The following is a 17,319-nucleotide window of genomic DNA, read 5'->3' as shown; positions in this document are numbered from 1 at the left end:
ACCTACCTGTTGCTGCTGCATCACCGTCCAATCTACCCCCAGTGGCTGCTACACCACCATCATTTCCACTGCCTGCAGCTGCCACACCAGCACGGCCTGCGTGTCACAAACCACCTGCAGTGCTTCGCCATGGGCCATCGGAGCTCTTACGTGGCTGGACCTACTACAGGGCTGTCATCAGATCACTGGCCGGCCACCAGAACTGCTATGCCACAGCTGCCAGACCTGTGGCAGGCCGCTCGAGCTGTTTTCCTGCCGTCACCGTCCATCGGGCCGGCTGCCAAAACTGTGGCAGAACTGCGGTTGATTTTTTCAGTTTTTTGGGGACTGTTTTGACAGCGCTGCTGGACGTGCGGTCGGACTTTGAAACCGTTGGGATTAGGGGCTCTGTTTGCTAGAGGATTTTGTTTTTGCACGGAGAGTGCGGAGACTCGGGAGCAGAGTACAGACACTTGGGAGAAGGCGCGACACGGGAGTCGTGGGAGCGCACTGGAGATTTGTTGTGTGTTACATTTACTTCACTGTAAATCAACGCACTGTTTACTGCACAGAGTCCAGCATTTAGGTCCTTTCTCCCCCACAGTCTGCCACACAGACCGTGACATTCTCAGGTCTCAGTATTGCAGCATGCTACCAAACAACGAGTAAAACATTACAAATAACTACAATTAATAGAACAAGAAATTCTCAAAAATAAGTACTGAAATATGCAAAAACATAAATAACAATCACAAATATATAATATTTATATTTGGTTCTTCTTTATTTTAATGACTATTTACAGATTTTCACTGGAGGCATCAAAACTATGGATGAACACATGGAATTAAACCCTCGGCCTTCTCTCAGCGAGCTTCATGCTGTAGTCACCTGACATGGTTTCACTTCACAGGTGTGTTAACTCCAAAGCTGGAATCCTGGAATTTCTTGCCTTCTGAATCTGGTTGGGACTAGAAGTCAGGGTGGCACGCAGTAGTGCTGCACGATATCAGGAAACCCTGCGATGTGCGATAACTGCGATCAATATTGCGATAACGATATGACTTACGATAAAATAAATAGCAAAACAAACAAAAAACCCCGAATACATAATTTCCGTTTTACTGCAACAGTTTTATTTAAAGAAAGCTGCCGTATTAGCAGTGTAACAACAAAGTGCACTTTAACATTGAAACATTGCCCCCATAAAAATTTTTGGGTCTTCTTTAAGATCCCAGCTGGCCAGCACCTCACGTAATACACGGGCTATATTTTCACTAGTGTGAGAGTTTGGAAAACACACAGTCTCTAGACACCGTGTTTTCAGTTCAAAGTCTTCGGTGAGGAAGAGCACTGTGAAACTCATATATGGCTCCGTTGTACGACTTGATCATAGGTCTGTAGCGTAGTTTTCAGCTTGGCTCAGTTCAAATGTGACGGTCTTGTGTAGGGCTGGGTATCGTCCATGATTTCTAGAATGGATTCGAATCCGATTCACAAGGTCCTGAATCGATTCGATACACGATTCGATTCAATTTGATTCGATTCGATTTAAATCTGGGAAATTTTGCCTCAGTCAGATTATAATTCAGATCAGTACATTTACATATTTTTGTATCTATAAAAAGGAAGCTGACACTTTCCAGACTTTATCACAGGTGTGAGCGTCACAGCAGAGGCCTTTGTGTCAAAGTAGCTGAAGATAAAACACAGAAACACATGAAGGTGGTTTTCCTGGCCTGGATTTTATAAAAATATTCTGCAGTACATCAAAAAAGAAAGAAAACCATTAACCAGCTTATGAACATTGTCTCTGAAGTTACAGCGGTTTTATTAGAGACAGCGTTTTGCATAATTTTAAAAAGTTTACATTTGTTCAGAAGCCTGTTGAACGGCAGAAATTAGGTTTTCTTTTTGGAAGTAAGTAAAAAAAACATCGGCCGACAGGCTGTAAACAACGGTAGACTTGTGCGTAACAACCAAGCGAATAATGCAGAAAACAGATTTCGGGGACAGACGGGAAACTGTTCTTGAAGTACAGAGAGAGAGAGAGAGCTGTGCATGAAGTGTGATTTTATCCTGGTGGAAGCAAAACAGCAACAGTCAGAGTGAATCCATGACGATGTTTATGTGAAGCGTAGTTTGGATCTTCTTTTGCTGCTGGTTCGGTCAATATTGTTTGGAGAGAGATCAAACTAACAGCTTTAGAATCTGTGCAAAAACGGCGTGAACACAAAGCGCGGACCCGCCGAAACATCAGAATCAGCGAGCTGTCGGCTTTCAGCCCCGAGCGTGTCCGTGCCGTCGGGTGAGAAAGTCATATCTCACTGATCCTGATCCGTCGGCGCTTTGTGTTTACGTCTCTGTGCAGAATCTGTGTTCCTGCTCTCATTCACTGTTTTAAATGTTTGGTGGTTGTCAAAATTTTGTGAAGTTTCACCTGAGATTCTGGAATTTCAGGCAAAATACATTTATATTAAAAAAATCAATTCAGGATTTTAATGAATCGATATCACGTTATCCAAGCCAGAATCGATATTAATCGATGAATCGATTATTAAAACCCACCCTAGTCTTGCGGCATGTTTCGTACATTTGTGGAATGGCGACATGGGAAAAGTAGTTTCCTGAGGGGATGCGGTATCTCCGGTCCACTTTATGTATCAGACTGGTGAAGCCGCCTCTGCTAACTGTATTTATAGGCATCATGTCTTTGTCAAAAAATGTGTAATGGCCTCTGTTATTTCTTTGTAGCGCTTCCACGTTTTCTCATAAGGAGTTCCACTTGAAAAACTCGGATACAGAGACGGCCGTTGGACTGCGGCGCTCTTTGTCTTAACATTAGCAACATTAGCTAGCCCTGTCTTTCTGGAACTCTTCAAACAGTTCTCTGTGGTCGTGTTGAAGATGATGGTGGAGTCGTGTTTCCTCTGGTGGTTGCCACGAGTGTTCGGCAAGTTTTGCAGAGCACCTGTGTTTGGAGAACGTCGTCTTTACCAAATCCAAAGTACCTCCAAATAAGCGAGGTACTATTTTTTAGCCACGAGTTCATAGTCAGTAGCGTTCTCGTCATGCGTCTCGCTCTCAGCCATTACAACTCCGACTCGTCGCTGCAGCGTTGTTCGCTCCCCACCTACATAGGAGGCGGGCCTCTAATCCATTTGATTGGTTAATGCCGTGAAGGGCTCTGTTCGACTGGTCAAATGTGTAAAGGGGTTTCTTTGATTGGCAAATTCTTTAAAGCACGTGCGTAAACATTTTAAGGTACCCAATTATCGCAGTTTGCGCCGTCTTTTGCAATGGGCCCATCGCACAGGCTGATATTGCGATGACAATAAATTTTTTATTTATTGTGCAGGCCTAGTACACAGCTGACAGCTCTATTTGACAACTGTTAGAATTCATATTATGGCAAGAACCAATCAGCGAAGGAAACAACAGTCTGTCATTTCTTTAAGAACTGAAGGTCAGTCAATCCAGGAAATTGCAAAAACTTCACAAAAACCATAAAGCGCTACAAAGAAACTGGCTCACACGAGGACCGCCCCAGGAAAGCAAGAGCCAGAGTCCCCTCTGCTGCTGAGGATACATTCATCCACCAGCCTCAGAAATCACAAGTTAACAGCTACTCAGATCAGAGCGCAGATAAATGCCACATAGAGCTCCAGTAACAGACACACTCTACATCAGCTGTTCAGAGGAGACTGTGTGAATCAGGCCTTTATGGTCAAATAGCAAGCAGAGGAGATTAGTTTGGGCCAAGAAACACAGGGAATGGACATTAGACCATCTGTGCTTTGGTGTGATGAGTCCAAATCTGAGATCTTTGGTTCCACAAAGGTGAACGATGGTCTCTACATGCATGGTTCCCACCATGAAGCATGGAGAAGGAGTGTCTGGTAGTGTGTGCGCCAGTGAACATGAACTTTTAAAACTCAAAATATTTTTTTATATACTGGTTAAAAGTGTTTGTGAAATACTTTGTTCTTTATGCTGGACTAACAAACTGCAGTCACAAAGACTGACTGTGAGCACTTTTCGGTGATTACAGAGTCATAATAACGTGTCATATATGAGATTATCACCATGGCATGACATCACATCATGTATGTATTTGCAATATTTAAAAAAAACAGCTGACAGTGTGTTTTCATATTTTCATTCTGTGCTTAAAGGGAGAAAGGTTTATTATTTCTGCAGTATTGCTGTCATTGCTTTTATCTATAGTTTTTTGGGGGTTTTTTTTGAGAATAACAGAGTGAGTCAGACTGCAGGATGAACACTGAGCTGTTTGTGCCCCCCAGTGGTCTTTGACCACAACGTGCTTCCAGTGAATTCCCGAATCCAAGCTGTGTGTCATCAGCAGCCACTCCACCTTAAAACTGACTTCACGTATAAAACTTGGGTCATTTATTTAAGAATTTGCACCATATCCAGCCTTCTTGTGCCCCCCTGTACAGAAACTCAAATGTTATTTTCAGACTTTTATTTTAGGGAGCCTTACACCTGTACACATGGTACACATTCACAAATAACGTTTCATTTAAAAATTTGTAATAGAGGGGAGGACACATATGCTAATGTAATGTTAATAAATGGGGATTTATGAACACTAAACTTTCATGTTCAGAGAACACGCTCAGGTATATCTTGAGGATCTGAGTGTTCATGTGATTTATATTCTTTGCTATATATATGCAACAACGTCCAACGTTACATGTTAGTCAACTTCATTCACATTAATTAACCTTCAGCTATCGAAACTTGAGTTTTTATATTTCCTTGAACCACTTGAATGCACCTTTTCTAATTCGTGTTTTACCGGGGGTCCGCGAAGGCGCTTCGTTGGCATTTTACGGCCTCCGATTGGTTTGGTTTGTGTTATTTGCACCACGTGACACCAGACATGGCCGCCAGCGAGCCGAGTAAAGACGGTAAGTGTGACCTTTTAAACGTGTCCGCGGCTTTAATGCTGATATCTGGTGGTCTGCGTGCAAAGGTTTGGGTGTCGGTGACTCTCCGAGTCTGTGGGAATCCACAATCAGCAGAAAAAAGGCTAAAAAAAATCAGAAAAGCAGGCGGGAACCCGCCCGGCTAAGCTAGCAGGCTAGGAAATAGCTGGGCTGCTAACTGTGATTATACAGCAATCTCTATATTCAGTCAGTACTCAGTCTGACAGCTGTGAAGTTTATTCAGGATTTAACAGCGTGTAAAGTCTGAGTTCGATTAATGAGTTATTTAATTCATTAATTTATTTATTTTTTTACTTTTAGATCATAGTTTTGTCCCCACGGGTGATGAAAATAATTGTATACAGACAGATTTTTGTAGATCAGAGGGAAATGCTTCTTCATGCCAGGCTGTACATTCTCGCTTCCGCTTGGTTTTGACTCACCTGGTCTGGAGTAGAGTGTGTGTGGTATATAAGGTGTAGTCTCTCTTCTGCTTTCTCAGGTAAGGACAGCATTCTGGAGCCGCTGTGTTTCCCCGATCAGCCGGCTGACACCTCCAGCCCTCCGGTGTTCAATGTCCCGGCTCCGAGCCGCTGGTCTGCCTGTTCTGCTCTGAGTCCGTCCCACCGCCGCGGAAAGACGTCCTCCTCAGACACCTGCTGATGGAGCACAAGCTTGTCATCGCCGACGTCAAACTCATCGCAGACGTCCCAAAGTACGAGCCACACATGCTCCGGCTCACTCGTTTAACTCTCGGGAACACGTTTGGATGTTTTTAGCATTTGGAACTCGATCATTTCACCAAAGACTTCCTGTAATTATTTGGGGTGATGGGGGGAAACCCTTACCTTACAAGTATAAATATATACAACAAGTCCAGCATGTCCACGCCTGTTAGTGTGCTGCTTTTATGAACCGTGACGAAGTGTTTCTGTGCGCCGGTAAACCTGGCTGTGAGTCGGTTTTTACTGACGAGTTTCCTCCATCAGGTACTTGCTGTACTGGAAGGGCAGATTCCTCGAGCAGCCGCTCACAGATTTCTGCAGCGTCATCAAAACCAACTCCACGGGCCCAGTCGGTGAGTTCACTCAAACCCACAGAGGACCTGACCTTTCAAAGTGAACCACGTACACTTCCTCCAGCTCTGATTAATGACTCATTAAAAACTCTTCTTCCTCGCTGACCTGACAGAGAAGCAGGAGGACTACTTCCTGCTGTGTGACGTCCTTCCAGAAGACAGAGTCCTCCGAGAGAAGCTGCAGCAGAAACGACTGGTGAGGAGACGTGACACTCGGAGCATCCTGAGTGAATCTTGTGCTGCTGGAAGTTTCGTTTCTTTTAAACTTTATTTTGAGGCAAAGTCTGAAAATCAGGAAAAATCAGAAAAATTGCAGATTTGAGTGATTTGACACGCTTTGTGTCGTTGTAACCTCTGCACTTTAAATATCTGAGCACTCTGAGGTAGTTTTCTGAAGAATTCCTCTGAGCTCTTCTTCTGTGCTCCCACAGGAGGAGGTCCTGGAGCAGCAGCAGAAGGAGCGAGACGACAGCAGCTTCCATCGTCTCTGCATGTTCTGCAGCGAAGAGTTCACGGGAAACAGGTAAAGCGCCGCGGGATTCCCATCAGTCCTGGAAACCTCACGTGTGTTAGATTAAAGCAGACAGAAGGTAGAGCTTCCTGAAATCATGTGACTAAAAGCTTCTTTGCTTCCTGTAGTCATCTCTTATGATCCAACCCCCAAAAAGCTGCTTTTTACGCATAATTCCATAAACATCATTCAGTGACATGTCTGAGCCTGAACCAAGAAGCTGATCTGAGACCAGTGCAGCTCCTCACCCTTCTTCCTCTCCTGCTAAGGGTCAGGTCTGAGACCTGTGCAGGTGTGCGCTGGTTCATGAATGGCATGAAGGTGTGACTCACTGGTGTTTACCACAGTTCTTGTGTGGATCTGTGTCTTACCTCCAGTTAAGCTTCCATCCATCCATTTTCAGTCACTGTGTTGGTTCGCAGATGCTCGGCCTCCCTCTGAAAAGGGCACCAACTACAGCTTATTGCGGGAGGACGCCGAGAGACATAACCCGCGTCCGCTCCGGGTCTCCTCACATTTGGACATGCAGCGGCCCATGGCGAGAGAGGCTGCTTCCCTCTGTCTGCCACTATGGGCACGCTGCATGGATCTTGAAGTCTTGTCCAAATGGGAACTTCTGGACGAAGCCCAAAGGACTGCAGCGCAGTGCTAACAGTGATGATGTCAGCTGATGTTTTCTTTTGTTTATTAAAAATGGCTCCACGTGCTGTTTCCAGGTCGTCTCTGCTGAACCACATGGCCAGAGAGCATTCCTTCAGCATCGGACTGCCGGACAACATCGTCTACTGCAGCGAGTTCCTCGACACGCTGCAGGACAAACTGGACAGGTATGCTAATCGTTGCTTTTTATTCACAGCGTTAAGTTTTGTTTCGCGCGCCTTTTCATTTTGCTCCCCTCGCTTCAGTCTGCAGTGTCTGTACTGCGAGAAAACGTTTCGAGATAAAACCACGCTGAAGGATCACATGAGGAAAAATTGATCTCCAGCGCTAACCAGGTGCTGAACCAGGTGCTGTGAGCTCGGGGTAGCTGTGGATCAGGAGGTGCAGCGAAAGGTTGGAGGTTTGATCCCCGGCTCGATCCCAGATACTGAACCTTGGATTGTCCCTCCTGATAATATTCTTATTTACTGTGTCAGCCTGGATGCAAAAGTTTCAATCAAGTCCACTTCCTAGTCCTCCTCTGATCCTGTGTAAATGTCTGCTCGTGTCATCTCTGTATCGTCCGCAGTGATTGGTCGGACTGGCAGGCTCATCCGGTCTCTGCAGTGTGTCTGTTCTGTGATCACCAATCGGAGACGTTGGAGCAGATCTACGCGCATATGAAGGTACGGGAACGTAGAAGTTTCAGAGAAGGAAAATATCGTTTTCTGCTTTTCATCCCTGAAACGATTCTGCAAAGGCTTCTGGGAGAACGGAGACAGTGCACACTAACAGGAAACGATCTGCTTCCTGAGGTCTCTGCAAACATATGAATCCATCGTTCGCACAAAACATGGATTTTACTCAGAAAGTGCCCTCACACACAGACGGACCGAAGCTGAAGAGCTTTTAAAATGAAGCGCCTTTTATTTTGAAAAGTTTCCAAATAAATACATGATTGTCAAAACTTTAACGAGCAAATAAAAATGTTTCCTCGTTGTTGGGTCTGTGTTTCCACAGGCCCCGCTAGTTTAGAGACTTATTCATCATGAAGGAAACAAGACATAACAGAACATCTTCAACCGGTTTTTCACTCGCTAACGAGGGAAGTCTTTGGTCAAGAACCAGCTCTTGGAGCCCACGCCCCTGTCCTGTCTCAGGCCCGAAGTCCTTCAAAGAGCAGCTTCCCCCGTAGCTATTTATTGACATGGCAGTTACAATACACAATACAACACAAGCACCTCCCACGTAAAACCCCCCAATGGTTCTAAGACGTGTGTGTGTGTGTGTGTGTGTGTATCATAAAAGCAGGAAGCTCACAACAGATCTGTCAGGATGCATCTGCAATAAAAGCTCCCCCAGCACAGAGTGGCTGGAGAGGTCAGAGACAAAGGAACGTCTTGATCCTATAGGTTGAACTCAGACCGTACAAATTTAAGAAACACGATGACAACATTCAACAATTAGACTTAACACTCGTGAACAATAAATAAATCTAGGATTGGACGTCGACTGCAGTCCGATTTTGTCGTTGATTAAACGTTCTGGTTTAAAGTCAGAACCAGTTTCCCAAACGTGACTCTAAGTTTGTGCTCACGAGTGACGAGTTTACCTGAGAGGCAGAAAAGTTTCTCTCTGCTTTCTGGTTTTGTTATTTATGAAGTCTGTAACGGGCGTCGCGTGCGTGACCCTGACATCTTTCTGTTTTGTGTTTGCAGGAGGCTCACGGCTTCGACCTCCACCTCCTTAAGACCGAGCTCAGTGGGTGAAATCGCCGTGGTAATTCGAGCGCAGTTTGCTTCTATTTCTTCCTTCTGAGTGTTTCTAATGTTCTGTCCTCCCTCAGACCTCAAGTTCTACCAGCAGGTCAAACTGGTGAACTTCATCCGGCGGCAGATCCATCAGAGCCGCTGCTACGGCTGCACGCGGATGTTCGACTGCCGGGCGGACGCCCTGCGTCACATCGCGGCTGAAGGTCACGTGATGAAACTGCCAGAGATGTCCGCCTGGGACCAGCCGCAGTAGGTTTAAGGAAGCGCCTGCAGAATTAACCAATGAGAGCGCGGGCTTTAAAGCTGGCGTACAGCTGCTGATGAACGTGGTCAACGCCACAGATGTTTACACTTCATTTGGAGTATTTTTATCAGCTGAGGAAAATGGCGTCCTTTTTGGGACTAATTTGAGCCTGAGCACTAAACGTCGTCTCGCTCCGCAGGTATTACTTCCCCACGTACGAGAACGACGCTCTCCTGTGCACGCTCTCTGACAGCGAGGAAGGCGACGGTGACGAGGAGCATCGCGGCGAGGAGATCCTGGTCATCGCGGAGGACATCTCTAACCTGAGAGCGCTGAAACAGTCCAGTGTCCTCAAGCAGCTGCTGAAGGAGCGAGGAGGCAGCAGCTAGGACCACAGACGGACACGTGTCATACGTTTGACTCAAAGGCGTCTCTGACGTCGGCTGAGCTCAGCTCATGGTGACCACATCCCACATGGCTGGAACGCAGCGGCACGGGTTTGAGTCCGGCCCTTTCCCTCTCAACTATTTCCTGTACGTCTCTACTTAGTAAAGATAAGAAAGGCAAAAGAAGAGTCCTCTCCACAGCTGGACACGCGGACGCCATGATGTCCGCTGAAACGTAATTGCTCTGCCTCGTGCAATGAAGCTGAAACATGCGTTTTCTTGAATATGAATTTTAGTACTCGAGTAAAAATGATTTTCTTTTGTAACTTGTAACTGAGCTGGATTCAGTGCTGTGGTGGACGAGCTCATCGTCAAGATGAGACGAGAGACTCTTTATTGTCATTGCACAGTCACACTTAGAACAACAGCACTACACAATTGCAAACTGTCCCGCGTCGGCACTACGCACAACACAAACAACACAACACAGGAACTTAATAAATGAAAAGAATGAGTGTATGTTTTACTGCACATTGTTATTATTATTGTTGTTGTTGTCCCCTCAGAAAGCTCAGGGACGTCTCGTGCCTGAAACATCTGTCCTATTTGGCGTTTCTGTTGTTTTTCTGCATCGCTTTGCTGAGCGACACCTGCCGTATGGTGGAGCCGAACTGCAGCGCTCAGAGTTTTCACCGCGTCCTTCGCGTCCAGGCTCACGTTCACGAACATGCAGCACTGAGGAGAGAAACGAGAGGTCGCTGCAGGAACTCACTGCTGTCAAACTTCCTGTTTTATCCTCATTTCGTACTCTGGCAGGCTGTAGGACATTTTGGACAATCTATAATCTTCTAACACAAAAACATACAAGTGTTCACTGAAGTAAACACACAGAGCAGTAGCAGATTTTTTTAAGTGTTTTATTTATTTTCATTTGCTGCTAACTGCCTTGTTTTCATTTGTAGTTTTTGTAGTAGGAAGAACTACAAAATCTACAAATAAACAAAGAGCAGTTAGCAAATGTAGTGCTCTCCACTATGTGAAGCCCTCACATGAATTTTTAGATTTTTCAGTTTAAGCCAATTAAATGAAATCCAAAAATTCAGCCCCAACAATCAAATGATCCCCTATGAGCAAGCACTCTGGCAACGGTGGAGAGGAAAAACTCCCTTTTAACAGGAAGAAACCTCTGGCAGAACCAGGCTCAGGGAGGGGCGGTCTTCTGCCATGACTGGTTGGGGGGTGAGGGGCAAAATTAAATCAAACATAAAGGAGAGCACAGCGTATTTATGACAGGTCGGTGGACTGTGGCTCGAGTTCAAAAGATGCTCGAATCCCGCCTGAGGTGGTATGGACACGTGATTCGAAGCAATGAGAACTCAGCAAAAACGACTATTAAGGATCGACCCAGACGGACGCCGGCCTCGAGGCAGACCCCACAGAGCGGGACATTCGCTTCAGCTGAAAATCTAGAGGCGACCCAGAAAGCTGCAGGAAACGCAACAGTTAAACCTTTACACCACACGAACCAGGCGATTCTCTTTCTGTTGTCTCTTGTTCCCGTACCGCTGGGCGCTGAAGATTTTCCACAGTTTGTCTGAGTTCTGCCATCTCTTGCCTCTGTTGTGCGTTTTCTTGACTGAGTTGTGTGTTTTCTCGACAGAGTCGTGTGTTTTTTTGAATGTCTCGTGTGACATCGTTACTGAGTTCTATGTGTTCTTTACTGAGTTCTATGTAGTTTTCACTGAGTTGTGCGTTTTCTAGATTGAGTTGTGCGTTTTCTAGCTCGAGTTGTGCGTTTTCTTGACCGAGTTGTGTGTTTTCTCGACCGAGTCGTGTGTTTTCTTGAATGTGTCGTGTGACATCGTGACTGAAGTCTATGCACATTTCATTGACTCGTGCGAGTTCTTCGGTGAGTCGTGCGTTTTCTTCCCAGAGCTGTGCGTTTTGATGCCGGAGTTCCTCTCTCGTACGCTCCAGTTGGTCTAACGAATCTCCACTTGCCTGTGACATTTTTGTAAAGGTTTAAGGCTCAAGGGTGTCAAAGGGTAGCTGTGTCTCAAACAACTGGCTCTTTCTGCTGTAAACTGTTGAACGAGCTCCTATTTATAGACTCGGTGGGCGTGGCAGAGAATGCGATGTCGCTGTGACAAAACAATGATCCTTTGATCTTCTCAAAGGATCATTGTGATGTCGCCGTGACGTCACGATGATCGTTCGAGAAGATCAAAGGAGCGCTGTGGAGCATTCTGCGCATGCTCAGATCAATGAACGGGAGAACTATTTGTAAATACTTTGCTAGCTAACAAAGGTGCTTTTAGCAACAGCTGGTGGTGGTTCGTCGCTATCAACCCTTAAACTCGTGAACTGGCTCTCTAGCTTTTCGATTGCTACTGTTGTCTATCACATATGTATTATTTGGAACCCAGCTTACCTGTAAAAACAGACACACAGCAGGTAACAGGAACTACTCGGTGCGCCAGCTCGGCACCACTAGGCTGTGTCCCAATTCAGGGTCTGCACGCTTGAAGTACGCGCACTACGCACGGTGCGTACTATAAGTATGAGAAGTGCGGAAGTGAGAGGCTTGTGAAATAGGACGGTCTTGCCTTCGTCGCGCTGCTCAGGTTGCCTAGCAACCATGATACTAACCGCGAGAAACGTGTCATACAGCTTTGTGTGACAGAAACGAAGGAGAACATGTTTTGTTCATTTGAGACCAAAGGACCGTAAAACATGATTGTTGGGCTTCATTCCTGTGCTGAACAGTCATTTAAGATTAGCTAGTAAATAACAATTAGCTGATGTTGGTCATGAGACTAAAGTCATCTCACTGTGGTAATGTAAATATAATATGGCCAATATTAAAGTTATAGTCAGATTATTATGATATATTACAGCAGTGAGCTTGAACAGTTGTTTATATGTCCTATCACCTTAAATCTTCACTCAAAGACGAGTATCTGTGACAGTGTGTATACAGATGTGTTATATATAAGAGACAAATATTGTTCGTTTAATACGTTGGCATTATTACATTTGGCTCAATGCTTACATATGTGTATAAAGCAAATGTACGAGCTGTGATAACTGTGTCTGATAGAATGAAGAGTAGACTGATATATGAAATATTCCTTTATTGGGTGAGAAAATCAGACCATGTCATAACTGCTGTAAGTCACACAGAATAGACATCAGAGCCTTAAACAGGCTGACGTCTGCTAAATGGGTCAAACTGGGCAGAAAGTCTACAAACACATAACATCCTTATAGAATATGATGTAACACTATAGATCAACTTAGCTCAGAATATATAAAGCATATAAACAGTTACAGCAATATGATGCAACAAACACAGCAGCTACTGATCCAAAATCCTCAAAGCTTCATAGAACTGAAACCAACATTTATTTTAGCTCCATTCTGCTGCTGATACATACTTTAGGTTTCTGAACATTAAACTTGTTGCTGCCTTTCATGGTGTGTAACTTGAAGGCCCTGAGTACTCTGAGTACTTTCTCCCACACTGGAAACACTGGGATGATCACATTATTTGAACATTACCTAATAAGACTGATTCAGCACAGACAGTTCTGTTAAACTTTCCTAGCAGTCCTTCACAAACAGGGAACAGTCTGTCTATTCTCTCCATCTGTCAGCTGCTGCTGGCTCTTCCTCCTCCTCTTCCTCACACACTGCTGAGTTTGTCCTGGTGGATCATCAGGGCTGCAAAGCCTCACAGATGATGTGCAGCAGTGGGTCCCTCAGTCTGTCCTCACTCTGGACACTTGCAGTCGTCACACATGGACATCAAATGTGTGATAAGCTGCAGGATTCAAACACAAGTGTAACTTATAAACACACGTTCATACTTTTATTCCACAATCAGAGAGAAAGAAACAGAGAGAGAGTGCAGGACAGACAGACAGGTGACAGTCTCAGGTGTACACACTGCTACACAACAGCACAGAGAAGCAGGATTTAGTGTTTGTGTTATTACGAGTGTAAACAAGAAGAGTTCCAGATGGTGCAGTGGACACATGTGTGACTGCTGTGATTAAAGCATCTTTCTTTCAGCTTAACGAGTGAACCGTCAGCTCGTTCAAACACACGTTAAAGTCCGTTTGGCTCGACACCACCGAACAGAGGCAGCAATATAACACAGCTCACATTAACAGTGCAGTGGATCCTGCTTGTGCCGTGATATTCAGGACTGCAAACCGAGCAGCATCACTGACTTTCAGCTTGTTGTGTTTGTGGATATATGACTGACTTTAATTATCCACAAAATCATCACATTCTCTGCAAGATTAAGGTCGACTATATATATATTTATATATGGGGCGATCGTGGCTCGACCCTATATTATCACGCCCAAACCTCGCAATAATAGCGGTGTAACAACTTGTTCTTTGTGACAAGATAAACATGTCTCCTATACAAGATAAACACACCTTTACAATATTGACCACAGAAATGTACAATCAAGAACATTTTAACTGCTGGAACCATCTATTAAACTTCTTTATACACAAGCCATTTCTGTGACACTTACAGTATGTCTCTACCAGCTTTGCACATCTACAGACTGAAATCCTTGCGCATTCTTCTTTGCAAAACAGCTCCACAACTGCTCTGTGATGGCCTCAGAGGAGAATATTGGGAGCAACAACACCATGAAGTCCAAAGAACACCCCAGACAGGTCAAGGATAAAATTATTGAGAAATTTAAAGCAGGCTTAGGCTACAAAAAGATTTCCCAAGCCTTGAACATCCCACGGAGCACTGTTCAAGCCATCATTCAGAAATGGAAGGAGTATGGCACAACTGTAAACCTACCAAGACAAGGCCGTCCACCTAAACTCACAGGCCGAACAAGGAGAGCGCTGATCAGAAATGCAGCCAAGAGGCCCATGGTGACCCTGGACGAGCTGCAGAGATCTACAGCTCAGGTGGGGGAATCTGTCCATAGGACAACTATTAGTCGTGCACTGCACAAAGTTGGCCTTTATGGAAGAGTGGCAAGAAGAAAGCCATTGTTAACAGAAAACCAGAAGAAGTCCCGTTTGCAGTTTGCCCCAAGCCATGTGGGGACACAGCAAACATGTGGAAGAAGCTGCTCTGGTCAGATGAGACCAAAATGCAAAACGCTATGTGTGGAAAACTAACACTGCACATCACTCTGAACACACCATCCCCACTGTCAGATATGGTGGTGGCAGCATCATGCTCTGGGGGGGCTTCTCTTCAGCAGGGACAGGGAAGCTGGTCAGAGTTGATGGGAAGATGGATGGAGCCAAATACAGGGCGATCTTGGAAGAAAACCTCTTGGAGTCTGCAAAAGACTTGAGACTGGGGCGGAGGTTCAGCTTCCAGCAGGACAACGACCCTGAACATAAAGCCAGGAAACAATGGGATGGTTTAAAACAAAACACATCCATGTGTTAGACTGGCCCAGTCAAAGTCCAGATCTAAATCCAATCCAGAATCTGTGGCAAGATCTGAAAACTGCTGTTCACAAACGCTGTCCATCTAATCTGACTGAGCTGGAGCTGTTTTACAAAGAAGAATGGGCAAAGATTTCAGTCTGTAGATGTGCAAAGCTGGTAGAGACAGACCCTAAAAGACTGGCAGCTGTAACTGCAGCAAAAGCTGGTTCTACAAAGTATCGACTCAGGGGCTGAATAATTATGCACACCCCACTTTGCAGTTATTTATTTGTAAAAAATGTTTGGAATCATGTATGATTTTCGTTCCACTTCTCACGTGTGCACCACTTTGTGTTGGTCTTTCACCTGGAATTCCAATAACATTGATTCATGTTTGTGGCTGTAATGTGACAAAATGTGGGAAAGTTCAAGGGGGCCAAATACTTTTGCAAGCCACTGTACATGCCAGCCGAGCAGCCTCAGGTAGTTCTCTAAAACATTTTAAATTATAAAGCTGGGTTTCACTACACCCTGAGAGGTCAGTGAAGGCAGCAGCGAGCTCATTTACCATCTTACAGTCTTCCAGTTTGATCTTCAGACACTCTGTCACCTGTCCCGACTGCTCCTGAGCTGCTGCCTCTTCTGGACAGAGCCCGCTGATCTACACACACACACACACACACACACACACACACACACACACACACACACACACACACACACACACACACACACAGGTGAAATCTCTGGTATCTGAGGCACACAGTTGATGTAAAGGTAGGTTGGCTGTAAAAGGGGAGGAGCTAAAACATATATTTGAACTGTGATTCATGCAAAGCTACTCTAGTGGAGCAGAAGTAGAAACCCTTGATGTAATTCCTGTCTTCATGCGAACGTGCTATAATTCAGTCCGCACACAAATGTCCCCATGTCTGCTGACCTTGCAGACTTTTGTAAAAACTTGTGCTGTCAGCGTTAATCTCGTTAAAATGATGCTAACGCCATAACCGCATTAACACGGCAAATCTGCCTTAGCGAGTTATCGCGGATCGCCCCGTGCGTGGGGCTACATGGCACTAACGCGTTAATGAGCTAACCGTGCTAACGCATTGCAGCCCACGCTAACATACATATATACATATATATACGTGTATGTATATATATTGTTAAGGTTCAAAATATTGGGGATGGAGACAAGAGAAAAACCACAATAACAACACTGGTCCGGTCGGGTTGAGTCAAACGATGATTTAATGATCACACACGTGGGAGATGGACACTGATGCAGACAGCCTCAAAATCTCAAAATGGTGGAGCATTGCTCAAACTTTTATAGCCTCTGGTGCCTCCACCTTATCATACAAAGCCTAAACATTCACATGCTTTCTCTTACACAGCGCCTAAGCTACGACCTTGGCTCCCTGTTTATCTGCTCCTGCTGAAATAGGGCAGAAAACTCCAGCACACTCTGTTCTCTTCTACTCAGACAAATTAGATTTCTTATAACTCAGCAGTATAATGCATCATAAAACAATATCATTCATTCACAACAAGTCAGCAGTTTAATGTAATGCAAATCAGTTTAACTAATGCAATAGTTATCAGCTTCTTCTAATTCAGGAGAATAATGCAAACTAAAACTACATAATAATTCACAATCTTTAATTAGGGGTATAACATGGCATAAAATAATATTATAATCTAACAATATATACAGGGAGTGCAGAATTATTAGGCAAATGAGTATTTTGTCCACATCATCCTCTTCATGCATGTTGTCTTACTCCAAGCTGTATAGGCTCGAAAGCCTACTACCAATTAAGCATATTAGGTGATGTGCATTTCTGTAATGAGAAGGGGTGTGGTCTAATGACATCAACACCCTATATCAGGTGTGCATAATTATTAGGCAACGTCCTTTCCTTTGGCAAAATGGGTCAAAAGAAGGACTTGACAGGCTCAGAAAAGTCAAAAATAGTGAGATATCTTGCAGAGGGATGCAGCAGTCTCAAAATTGCAAAGCTTCTGAAGCGTGATCATCGAACAATCAAGCGTTTCATTCAAAATAGTCAACAGGGTCGCAAGAAGCGTGTGGAAAAACCAAGGCGCAAAATAACTGCCCATGAACTGAGAAAAGTCAAGCGTGCAGCTGCCAAGATGCCACTTGCCACCAGTTTGGCCATATTTCAGAGCTGCAACATCACTGGAGTGCCCAAAAGCACAAGGTGTGCAATACTCAGAGACATGGCCAAGGTAAGAAAGGCTGAAAGACGACCACCACTGAACAAGACACACAAGCTGAAACGTCAAGACTGGGCCAAGAAATATCTCA

At 44.8% G+C, this 17,319-nt stretch overlaps 1 protein-coding gene across 2 annotated transcripts; it reads left to right on the top strand.

The window, feature by feature from the left end:
* The first annotated feature begins 5,446 nt into the window (after positions 1-5,446).
* LOC146666869 (zinc finger protein 277-like) lies at positions 5,447-10,080 on the top strand. Of its 2 annotated transcripts, XM_085415001.1 has the most exons (9): positions 5,447-5,646; positions 5,921-6,009; positions 6,123-6,205; positions 6,441-6,532; positions 7,237-7,347; positions 7,749-7,845; positions 8,878-8,920; positions 9,006-9,180; positions 9,375-10,080. In XM_085415001.1, exons 1-9 carry the CDS (start codon positions 5,594-5,596, stop codon positions 9,562-9,564), a joined length of 933 nt encoding a protein of 310 aa, XP_085271127.1. In that variant the 5' UTR covers positions 5,447-5,593; the 3' UTR covers positions 9,565-10,080. The 2 variants fall into 2 exon arrangements, with proteins under 2 accessions (XP_085271127.1, XP_085271128.1); XM_085415002.1 differs by lacking the exon at positions 7,237-7,347 and having other exon boundaries at positions 5,516-5,646.
* Positions 10,081-17,319: the final 7,239 nt, after the last annotated feature.

The sequence above is a fragment of the Rhamphochromis longiceps genome, linkage group LG7 (assembly GCF_057381845.1).
Source record: "Rhamphochromis longiceps isolate RC_006_pf linkage group LG7, R_longiceps_female_GT1.1, whole genome shotgun sequence".
Lineage (NCBI taxonomy): Eukaryota > Metazoa > Chordata > Actinopteri > Cichliformes > Cichlidae > Rhamphochromis > Rhamphochromis longiceps.
Note: the sequence above shows the minus strand (reverse complement) of the source record. Positions and strands in the feature narration are given on the sequence as shown.

What these genes read in the sequence shown, in the direction of transcription:
- LOC146666869 (XM_085415001.1), top strand. Translation starts at nt 5,594, where the DNA reads ATGGAGCACAAGCTTGTCATCGCCGACGTCAAACTCATCGCAGACGTC. An exon ending in CTCATCGCAGACGTCCCAAA is followed by an intron (nt 5,647 to 5,920) that starts GTACGAGCCACA and finishes TTCCTCCATCAG; the next exon opens with GTACTTGCTGTACTGGAAGG. An exon ending in CTGCAGGACAAACTGGACAG is followed by an intron (nt 7,348 to 7,748) that starts GTATGCTAATCG and finishes TATCGTCCGCAG; the next exon opens with TGATTGGTCGGACTGGCAGG.